This window comes from Manis pentadactyla, chromosome 4 (genome assembly GCF_030020395.1).
Source record: "Manis pentadactyla isolate mManPen7 chromosome 4, mManPen7.hap1, whole genome shotgun sequence".
NCBI lineage: Eukaryota > Metazoa > Chordata > Mammalia > Pholidota > Manidae > Manis > Manis pentadactyla.
Window position 1 is genome coordinate 139,923,783 of NC_080022.1, and position 12,021 is coordinate 139,935,803.

Consider the following 12,021-nt stretch of genomic DNA (forward strand, 5'->3'; position numbering starts at 1 on the left):
CCTCATCTTCAGAGGACTCTTAAAGGAATTAATATCTTGTATAGAGAGGAAACATTTATCTAAACTTCAGAAATTTCTTCTGAACTGCCTGGTTTTTTCCTTCACTGGTTAAATGCAAGTAAAACTGAACTTTACTCTTTTTATTGCAAAGGGGCACACACAGTGAGATCCCATTGATTTATGTTTCTGTATGTATTTATGATGCTGAGATATCCAGATGCTTAGCAAATGGTAACAATGAGTATATCTGGATAGGATTATTATTAATTAGGGTTTTTTTTATTTTCCTTATACTTAACAATTCCTTAGATTCTTTAATAATATGCATGTATCATTGCATTAAAAATAGTTTTTTGTGGGTTTTTGCTTTTGCAAAAATCTTAGGAAAATTCTCCAGGAAAATCCTGGGCTTTTTTGTTCAATGCCACGTTCTCAAAGCTGGATCAATCAAAGAGGATTCATAATCACTATTATGAGTTTTTATTAAGAACCAACCACGAAGTACACATGATGTGCCTACTCTGGACCCCTTACATACCAGGCCCTGCAGCAGCAAGGCTGGGAGGATACACCTGCCCCCTCAGGACATAGAACTGGGGCTGCCTTAGGCCAGTTCCTCTTAGCCCTGGCCCTGTGATGTCCGGCCCTATACACACACGACCTCTGCAGTCACATTTAAATGACATCCAACTATACAAGGGTGAGCTTCTAGACCTCACCAAGTTCCTGTCTGGACCTCCTAGGAGAGGGCAACCCACACCCCATACTGGGTTAAATGGTAGCCCCAAAAAAGATATGTCCACATCCAGGCACCTGTGAATGTCACCTTATTTAGAAAAAGGGTCTTTGCAGAATAATGTTAAGGATCTTGAGACGCAATCATCCTGGATAACCCATGTGGGCCCTAAATCCAATGAGAAGTGTCCTATAAGAGACCCACCGAGCAGAGACACCCAGGGAGAAGAGAAGGCTACAGAAGACAGAGGCAGAGACTGGAGCCATGCAGCCCCAAGCCAGAGGAGTGCCTGGGGACCCCAGAAGCTGGAAGAAGCAAGCTGGAATCATCCTCCCCTACAGCCTTTGAAGAGAGCATGGCCCTGCTAACATGCTCATTTCTGACTTTTGGCCTCCAGAACTGTGAAAGAATACATTTCTATTGTTTTAACTCACCACACCTGCGGCAATTTGTTACAGCAGCCCCAGGAAATGAATATACATCCGAGGCCTGAAACTCCACCTCCACACTCAGTAAAGAGCAGTCTGCCAGGGACCCAGGGGAGAAAAGTCAACTAGAAGGGGACACACAGGCAGTGCCTACTGGGGCTCTGAACTGTGGGGGTGACATCCCTTCAGGAACAAATACAGAACCCTACGTCCACTGCCCCCAAAGCACCAGAAACACTGGGCTTGAGTGTCAGATAAATGACACCACGTATGGGGTGGGGGTGGGCATGGGAGGCAGGGCCCGTAATCTGGCAGGACCCCACTCCTGCACTGAGTGAGATGCATCTATGGCAGCTGGAAGAGGAGAGTGGGATTATCAATGAAACCACCCACAAGCAGTTAGCTCATTGCCACAATCATAACCACTAGTACCCACTGCATATCAAAATATAATACCTGTGTGCGCCTGGTCCGCTATGAAGCCCTCGCCCACCCGCTTCCTCCTATAATCTTGCCAACAGCCCTATGGAGTAGGCTCAGTCCTACAAATGAAGGAACTGAGGTTCACATTGCACAAGGTCACACAGTTGGTCACCAAATCCAGACCCAGGCCCAGAGCTCTGCACCCCACGCTCATCAGGGAAGCAGAGACAAAACAAACAGGATGTCACAGAACCAGGGCTAGGTTAGGGGTAGGACAGCGGGCAGGCCTTCAAAGGCAGGTGGCAAGAGTAGAGCCACAGCAGTGCAGGGAGAATCCCCAAAGAGATGCCACCAAGCGCTCTGTCGGGGCACAAGGTCAGTGTCTGTCTAGAAATACAGACTCACTTTAATATAACCACAGGCAAAAGGATTAGGAAGGAGACTGCTGATGGGGACAAACAGATGGTAAAAGGCATTCCCAGGTTAACCATGGGACCCTCCATTGCCCTGAATCACCCCGGTTTCTACTCCATCCCATCCCAAATCCTTTACGAGGATGCTGGCCCGGCAGGCTTTTCCCATCCCCACAAGGACCACCTGACCTCTGAGCTCCAGCTAGCTTGGGGCAGCCGACCACAAGAGCAGGGAACCTGATCCACAGGGCGCTCCTGCCCGGAAGGCCCCTCCCCCAAGTCTGTCTGGGTTTGCTGGGCAGGACCCCTGTTCTGGGCCTTTTCCCAGTACCCTTGTTGTCATCCACATTTATCAGGCAGGGTTTCGGGTCTGGTATACAGGGCTCAGGTGGGGCCAATCACACAAAATGCAATTTCAATTTCTGTTCATTAGACATGGAGAAGCACCTCAGCTGCGGGCACCAGGGAGGGCAGGAAAAGCAGGCGGTCCTGAGAAGAAACTGCATTAGCACCAGAAAATCCATGTGCTTCCTTCCAGATTTTCCCACTAAGCACTGTTGTTCTCTGGAGGAATAATAATGACTAACATTTCTGCAGCACACGCTACGGGCTTGTTCCAAGGGTAAATATACATCACCTCAATTAATGCCCATTATAACCACACAAGGCAGGTACTCTGACATCCCTATTCTGCAGACAAGGAAACCAGGGCCCAGAGAACTGGTGGGAAGGGGTAAAATCTTGAGCCCAGGCACACTGGCTCCCAAAACTGTTCTTAACTACTACATAGGCTTGACCTTTCTGAACAAGAACTTCAAAGAGATAGGAGTCCAGGTCAAAGGAACTGGATTAGCCTTCAGGGCTGGAGGAGACCATGTGGCCTTTCAGATGGAAAAGGAGATAGGCTGGGGTATCACAGGAGAGGAGAAGAGGATTCTCAGAAAAAACAGGCCACTGTGGAAGCCCACAGTGGCCTGTTCTAGCCACACAAGGCTCAGGTGGCCCGGCTGCCTAGGCCAAGGCTTGTAGCTTCAGCTCCATTAGCAATTTCTAGGAAGCAGCACTCCCCTCTGGGGCCAAGCAAGGGGCTCGTATGAGCAGGTGGTTCCCAGTTCCCTAAAGGAAGCTCTGATTGTATGTTTCTCAAGGGCAAGAACCACATCATCATCATCATCGTCAAATTATCATCATTATATCACAACCAATCGGGCACCCCCTATGTGTCAGGCACTCCAGGAGCTCCTTCATGCATTGACTCGGCACTCCTCACACCCACTCCTCCAGGGCAGGTGGCCACTCTCCCTATTCTACAGGTGAAGAAACTGGAGGTCAGGGGGATTAAGTTACATGCTCGAATGTTTCATGCAAAGCGGTCTGGAATGGCGGTTAAGACAGCACAGGTTTCAGAGCCACACAGACAGACTAGGGTCCAAACCCTGGCTCTGCCCTCACCAGCTGTGGAATCCTGAGTGAATGACCTGACCTCTTCCGGCAATTTCGATCAGAGATGCCAGAATTGATTCATTTCAAATGTTGACTCCAAATGCCTGGTGGTGACTGCCTGGAGGGAGAAGACGTGTTGGAGCGGGTTCTCAGACCACATCTAAACTCCTGGGAATGGGTGCTGTGATGAGTTGCTAATATCTGTCATAGGGGCAGAAGAATGGAGTGATAGCACAAGTGTCACATATTTGCCATCTCTGATCTAGAGAAACACCACGGCTTGTGGAAACAACTGTACAAATACAGGGGTGCACTTACATGGACAGCAGATTTTTTACTAAGGCACCAAAGCAAGTCAAAGTCTTTTCAATAACTGGACACCACATGGGAATAAACGGACCAAGATCCCTATATCATGCCATTCACAACTAAATTAAATTGATGGATTTTAGACCTACAGCTCAAATTATAAAGCTTCTAGAAGAAAACATGGAAAGAAAATCTTTGTGATACAGAATAAGCAAAGACTTCTTAGGACACAGAGACTATAGACATAAAATGAAAAAAATCCATATATTAGACATCATCAGAATTAAAACTTCTGCCTCATCAAAGACATTGTTAAGGAAAGGAATCAGCTTGGATCCAGATTATGTAAAGAATGCCTACCAGAAGACAAACAGCCCAATTATAAAAGCAGAGAAAGGGCAGAAAGAACTCTTTAAGAATGGTCAACAACATATGAAAAGGTACTCAACATTATTAGTCATCAGAAAAATGCAAGCTAAAACCACAGTGAAATACCCCTACACACCCACTCAAGTGGCTAAAACTAAACAGACTGACAATAGCAAATGCTGACGGGGATGGGAAGCAACCAGAACTCCTGTTAACACTGCCAGTAGGAGTGTAAAATGGTACAACCATTTGCAAAAAGTTTGGTGGTTTTATACGTAAAACATCCACCTCCCTTTAGTCCAGCAATTTCACTTTAGATATTTACTTAAGACAAATGAAAACACATCTCCAGAAAAAAAAAAAGAAACAAAAATATATCAAAATGTTCAGTCTTTGGCTATTCATTACAGCCAAAACCTGGAAACAACCCAAATGCCCCTCAACAGAAGAAGAAACAAAATGTGGTGCATTCGTACAATGACAATAAAAAGTACCAACTCACTGGCATAGTCTGCGGCACAGGCAGATCTCACAGACATTGTGCCGAGCTGGAAACAAGGGAGCCCACATTACATGATTCCTTTTCAATTAAATTATACAAAAGGCAAAACTAACTTTGAGTGAAAAAAAAAAAAATCAGAGCACTGCTTGCTTCTGCAGGGATTGGGAGTGGGAGGGTGCCATGGACAGAGTGGAACATTCTGGGGGGACAGAAATGCCCTATGTCTGTCTGAATCAGAGTACAGGTCTCATGGATGCATCCATTAAATAAAGTATACAGTTGAGATTTATGCACTCCAATGTACGTAAATTTTTAAAAATCAAGTTACACCTAAAGTGATTTGCAAAAAGTGTAAGCTAGTTTGGCCTTAAAACATGAACAGGGCAGGCTCACTCAGACCTTCTCCTTTCCAGAAGAGGGTAAGGAGGCCTGGGGTTCCTCCTGTGGGGCTGAGCAGACACTCTGGTTCCTAGGTATTCCTTTGGTACTTTGCTCTCCACAACTCACTAGTGCTGCGAAACTCCCAAGGCCGGTCAGGCAGGTGAGTGTCTCCAGGTGCTAGGGAAGAAGAGGGAGTCAGAGGAGCCTTCTCTTCTGCACCATCTGTGCTCCCTTTGGGCAGAGCTGTTCCAGGTGTCCTCCGGCCCTCAGACGGCCAACAATGCCCACAGGCCACTCTCTCCCTGGGGGTAGGCTGAAGTTTCCTTCCCAGTTTGCAGCAAGGCCTCAGGTCCACTACCATGTAGTATTCAGTTTACCCCTGGTTCCTGCCCCCTCTCTTCTGTCCTGCTGGGAAAGGAGACTACCCTTCTCTGCCAGGGCTGAATGAGGGGGTGTCAGCACCCCTCAGATCTACCAGTTTTATATGGATGAGATGAGGAGACATTGTGGGAAGATGTAGGAACCATCCTGGGGCTAAGGACGGGATCAGAGACATCAAAAACAAGTTTGATTTTCCCCTCAAGAAAATGCTGGAGACACAGAATAGGGCAGATACTTGTCTGTGTCCCTTCCCTGTGTCCCCAGGACCACTGCTGCAGGGAGGGAGGTTCTCTTGTGGACGCTCTGGACTCCATACAGACCCCATTTCTATCACCTATCCAGATGCCGCCCACTAAAGAGCGACTTCCTGGGAGCAAAAAAGCAGTGTGGATGTGAGGACGGGCTTCCCTGAACAGAGTCGGCTGAGGGGGGCTGTCCTCAGAGTCACACACAGGGGGACAGAGAAGGCTGAGGGGGGCTGTCCTAATCCTCACATACATGAGAATGCAGAAGACCTAAGGGGGGCTATCCTAAGCCTAACACACAGGAGGACAGAAAAGGCTGAGGGGATTGCCCCCAGACTCACACACAGGGGGACGGACAAGGTCTGAGGAGGGTTGCCCTAAACCTCACACACAGGGGGACAGAGACGGCTGAGGGGGGCTGTCCTCAGACACATACACAGGGGGACAAAGACCGCTGAGGGGGGCTGTCCTCAGACTCACACACAGGGAGATGGAGAAGGCTAAGCAAGGGTCACCTCCCAGCTGACCAGGCCTGCACAGGCCTGGTGGGGCTCCAGAGACGACAGTGACACTTCAGATGAAGGTCAGATCAAGTTCCAGGATTGTCACCTTCAGTGAAATGCTGTGCACACTTAGTGTGAGCTGTGGGGGAATCAGGAGGGTCAACCCCAACCCCTGAAGGAACCTGCTTCAGGAAGCCCGGAAAGGGGGCTATCTCTGGTCGTTCCTGGGACCATTAGCTGCGCTTGCCGCGGGGGCCCTTCCAACCCGCCCGCCTCCCCAGGAAGCTGTTCCCACTCCTCTCCACCCCACTGAGAAGCCACATGACACACTTGAGTTCATCACATGCTGAGCCATATGGTTTCTTCTGCTCAGTTAAGGCCCCTGCAGACAGCGGGTTCTTTGAGAGGCGAGTACCACGGCCTCAGCTTGACCCCACAGGGCCCAGCACAATGCTGGGCACACAAAGCCGACCCTCCCTAGATGCCTGTTGATTCATTTGGGCATGAAAACCAAACCATAAAAAGTGTGGGCCTGGAAACCAGCCAAGCACACCAGGGAGAAAGCCCCAAACCCCTCTCCCAGGCTGCCCTGCGCCATCCACAGTTGGAGTTCTGGCTGGAACTGGGCTCTCTTTCAGCCCATCTGCTTAGCATCTCTTTGGTTGCTTTTTCTAAGTTTCATATTAGAAAAAAAAAAATCCCCTTGAAAAACACAACAGCAGAGAGGTGGGGGAGGGCGAATAAAGGACCAGTTGCAGTAGGCAATCCAGTCGGGGGCAGGGGCCTGGGTAGTCTCAGGCTGCAGGCCAGCTTCTGCTCCAGCAGTCCCTTCCTGGTGGGGGAAGCAGCCGGAGGAGGGGCTCTCCCTGGGTGTGTGGGGATGGCTGAGAAGAGCATTTTGCTGAAATGGTTTGGGTCATCTAACTTTACTGACTGTGGAAGCAACACAGGTATCTTCAGTGGGACCCTGGGCGAGTCATTTCCCATCCAGTTTAGCTACAATGGAAATGGATCATCCATTCCTGACTTCGGTGACTCCCAAGCTAATCAGTCAAAGGAGTATGTTTGCCACCCCTGCCCAAAGGTACCAGGTTAGACCCTCCCCCACTGCCCAGTGGCCGGGGAGAGGAGGGCTATGGAAACCACCACCGCCACCCAGGCCAGAGACGCTGGAGACAGTCTAGCCTCCACCCCATATCTCAGACCTCAGCGTGCAACAGCTCACCTGGGGAGGTCAGGAGGTGTCAACAAAGCAGAGGCCTGATCCCACCCTGGAGTCAGACATCACATCAGGGAGCCCAGGTCCATGCAGGTGACCCCAAGATTGATAGGGAAGGAAGGGGCTTCAGTCCCCATCTTAAAGAACACATGTCTACAGGCTCAATTTAGAAGTGCATTTCCTGGCAATACAGGGTCTACTGGGATAGAAAATTCAAGCAAAGCCAAGGGAGTAGAAGATGATGTGCAAGCTCCTCTGAGCTGGATGCCTGCACAGTCAGCGCACCCTGAACATCTACCGGGCACCCAGCCCAAGCCAGGACTATGGACCCACAGAGCAGGACAGTCACTTCCCTCAAAGAACTCAATGCAGGGAGGTATCAGACAACCAGGAACAAGACTTAAGAGTCACAAGGGGATGCTCCCTCTAGGGTGAGATCATGGTTTTAAGTCACACCTGGGTCAGTTTACTTTACTCAAAGGCAAAAAGATGTCCTAGCCATAGACAGCCTCCTAACCATGGCCATGGGCTAAGTCTTAGTCACAGAGTAAGCCCAAATGACAGCCACAAGGACATGCCTAAATGCACACACTCCTACCCCACACATACATTGACCCCCAACATCAAACACAGAAGGGTCCCAACTCCAGGCTGAACCCCTGGGGAGAGCCCTCACATCCTCCTCTGAGGTCCCCACAGAACCTCGGCCTTGGAGCTTTGGAAAGTAAAATCAAAAGACAGAGCACTGGTGGGTGGGACTGTCTTCTGACCGTGGCTGTAAGATTTCCTGCAGCAAGAGCTCTGCTCTGAGCCTGCCTGGGGCCCCAGTCAGACTAGCCTTAACCCCTGACCACCCACTGGGCCCTGTGCTGGCTAGAGCACCGAGTGGATGTTCCCCAATAACTTTATGAATGAATCGGTATGTTAACTAATGCTCCCTTATTTGTGCACCAGATTCCTGCCCAGCCCCCCTCTCTCCCATGTCTCTGTATACCCTCCTGGCTTCCTCCTTTCAATATTTCACCACACCCCCATCTCCCATCTCCCAAGCGCTGTCTACACCTCTGACTCTCACACCAAGGCCACTCACTCCTCAACGCACCCTGTCTGCTGTCCATTTCCATCCCTCCCCAGAACTGTTCTGAGTTACAATCAGGCCACTAAACCCAGAGGCCACCTTGTGCTCTGCATCGTACATGGTGTCTCCGCAGTAGCTGACACAGCTGCCCTCCCGCCCTCTGTGAAACGTCCTTCCCACATGTCGCCCAGGAAGCTCTCTTCTCACTCCACCCTCTCCCCCCAGAGAGCTTGTGGTAAAAAACTCCAGGTTTTTACCTCCAGTCCAGACCCTTCCTCTTAGCCTGGCACCCAAATAACCAGCTGCTCCCTGACATCCCCAGCCTATCTGCTAGGAAACCCGAGCTCCAACCACTTCCAACGACCCCCAGGCCCCTCAGAGTCAGGCCACCATCCCCTCCCGAGTGGACTCCTGCACCAGCCACCCTATTCCTCCCCCACTTTCCACCCTGCTCACGAAATTCACGAATTCACATGACAGCCACGGTGATTTTTTCAAAGTCCCATCATCTTACTACTCCTCGGACTAAAATCTACAAAGACATCAATGCCCTTAGTTGATAAAGCACAAAATCTCTGACAAAACTCCCAAGGGGTCTGCCTCTCTGTCTAGCCATTCTGGTCTTCAGGTTCCTGAAGGGCAACCTTCTCTGTCCTGCCTCAGGCGCTTCCGGAGCCCTCGGCACTGCTCCCAGAGTGGCACTCAAGTCACCTGGGAATATTGGTAAAAGGCAGATTCCGGTTCACAGTAGCGTGGAGTGTAGCCTGAAAGTCTGCATTTCTAAGGAGCTCCCAAATGGCGTGGGAGCTGATGGTCCCTTGGCCTCACTTTGAGTAGCAAGTACCTAGCACACTCTCTGCCACCCTGACTGCCCCTTGGCCCAACTAGGTCCTACTCAACTCTCCGGGTTCATTTCGAACATGATTTCCTCAAGGAAGTCCTACTTGACCCTCTCCAAGATTAGGTGAGATTCCCACACACACAGCCACCCTTATACTGTCCCTGAGCTATGTTGTGCTTCTCCGCTGGAACACTCATCGCATCTAACTGTCCATGCTTCATTCTAAAACCAGTTTCTCAACTTTTGTCTCCCTAACTAGACTACAAGCTCTGTAGTGCCTTGCTCACTATGTGGTCCCCAGAACTCAGCACTGGAACCAGCACAGGGTCAGCACTTGTGGTAGAAAGCCATTTGGTCTTACCTGCCCTGCAGTCATTTCCCCATCTTCTCGCAGCTGGCATCTCAGTTTCCCTTTGAGGAACCACCCCTCTCCCGCTCTCAGTTCTCACGGTTTAGATAAAGGGCATGAGAGCCACGTCTGGCCAGTCAGAGCCTTCCATCTCTCTGGTCACGATGATTGGCTCAGAGACAGACATGTGACTTAAGGCAGGCCAATGAGCCTCCTCCCTGGGACTTCCGTTAGAACTACTCAGGAAAAAGCAGTTTAGTTTTCTTCACTGGAAATACTAGTGGATAGGAGCTGCTGTCACCACCCTGCCACCACAGAGACAGAGCTTGACAAAGAATGAAATCAACACAGAAGAGAGATGGAAAGAGACAGATTTCATGGATGCAGCCATGCCTGGAGTCTATACTTGCCATTACAAAGACAATAAATTCCTTTTTATGCTTCAGCCAAAATGAGTTATGTTTCTGCCACTTGCAACCAAGAGTCCTCATACAATATTCAAATAAATACTGGGTGTTGAGTGAATTCAATGAGCGCATCAGTGAAGTCTGCCAAGAGCACTCCTAGGAGACTTCAGAGTTCTCTCTGAAACTCCCACCATCTAGGAACAGAGACAAACATCTCTCATCCAACTTCACAGACCAAGGGGCCAAAACTCAGAAGGGCAACATGCTTCTCAGCATTACCCTGCAGAAAAAGGCCACTCGGAGCCTGGCTCATAGGCCAGCACTGAGACAAGGCTGAAAAACTGGTCTGGCTTTCAATGTCCCAAGGTAACCCAGCAGGAGGAGAGCAGAGCTGTCCTCAGTCAGCCCTGTGCCCACCCAACTGAACTCCTAATCCAGCCAGGGCAGGCTCTGCTGCCATTCCAACACTCTCCCACAGTGTATACCACAAAACTCCCCACGTGGTGGGCACTCATCATGGGATGACAACGGGAAGGTGGCTGCATCTATTTCCTTTGGGGGTATCTATTTCCTTTGGGGGCATTATTTTGCAAAGATCACGTCAGGGAAGAGGGGGCACAACAAAGAGCAACACAGAAGAATTGCCTCACTATTTTCTGTGAGTCACCTCATACCAGAGCCCCAGAACAGAAATGGGGGCTTGCCGAGATGTCCCCTAAGATGACTCAGGAGGCAGGTGGCTTCTCCAGAGCTAGTCCTCACCCCACCAGGTGTGAGGGAGGGACGGAGAGGAGGTGATGGTGCACGGCTGCCCAGGCAGGAAAGCTGGCTGAACCAAAGTCCTCCCTGCAAGCCAGCTCAGGCCTGTGGCCAAACCGAACGGGGACTTGAAAGGAGAGTGGGGACAGACATGGTTGGGGGAGGATACAGTCACCCTGGCTCCTTTCCAGGAATGAGAGGGTCTTGAGCCAAGGGGCTCCCAGGAAAGACACTTATGAATGAAGTGCTAATAGGGAAAGAACTACTAGCCCCCAGAAGCTCCAGGACAACTCTCCCACAGGGAATGGGGAATGGGGTGGCCGGGTCAGCCCAGGAGGGCCAGGCAGTAGCAGATAGCCTGGCATGGAAGTGCCATTCGAGTCCCAGGAGGATCCCACTGCACAGGACCCCTCCTTCCTCACCTCCAGCCCCAGGCAGTAGCCCCTTAAGGCACCAGCCTGCATTCTCAGTCTCCCCCCCTTACTCCTGGGCCCCTTGTTCTGGGCCCCACAGCTCCACAAGGCTAGTCCCAACCCTGTTCAGCCCGTATCTATTTCTCACTGCCCCTGACACGCTGAGTCTCAGTCACATGTTCCTCCTGCACTGATGAGCTCAAGTGGACACTGCCTCCAGAGGTGTTGGGCACTCCACAGTCCCCCCGGGATGGAAGCAGCTGGGCCTGGAGCCACAGCCACAATAGCAAGGCCTTGAGGCTTCCTCACCCACCCACCTCCCCGCTCTCCAAGTCTAAGCCTCTTACCTTCATGGTGGGAGGCGCCGTGAGCGGAGGGGACAGCGGCCGGTCTGGGAGGGTCACATCCGAGCTGTTGGCCAGCTCTTGCTTCCTGTGAAGAGGCCACAGGACATAGAGGTGAGTGAGCACCTGCCTGAGCCTTCCCCTCTCTCTTTTAAGGGCAGCTGGGCTGGGGGACAGTCTAAGACCTGCTGTGGGAAACGCAAGTGGAGTGTAATCTTTGCTGGGCTGTCCTAACATCTAAAGCTGGTCGCTCAACCAGCAACATCCACACCACTTGGGAACTTGCTAGAAATGCAGGTTCTCAGGTGCACACCAGCATCTCTGGGGATGGGACCCAGGAAACTGTTTTACAATCTCACACTGAAATCTGAGAACCACCAGTCTAAAGAGATACAGGACCCAGAGCATCTAAGGGTCTCTGAGGTCCTGAGCAATGTTTAAAGGCATTAACTGTCCCACCACAACAGCAAAGTCTGAC

General features: G+C 50.7%; 1 protein-coding gene across 8 annotated transcripts in view; it reads right to left on the minus strand.

Moving 5' to 3' along the window:
* The window catches only part of RAP1GAP2 (RAP1 GTPase activating protein 2), a 210,913-nt gene that overhangs the window by 89,230 nt on the left and 109,662 nt on the right, over positions 1-12,021 (minus strand). For all 8 annotated transcript variants that reach the window (XM_057501042.1, XM_036906110.2, XM_036906109.2 and 5 more), the window contains one exon: positions 11,547-11,631. In XM_057501042.1, the coding sequence (XP_057357025.1) occupies positions 11,547-11,631 (85 nt within the window). The remainder of the gene's footprint in view (positions 1-11,546; positions 11,632-12,021) is intronic.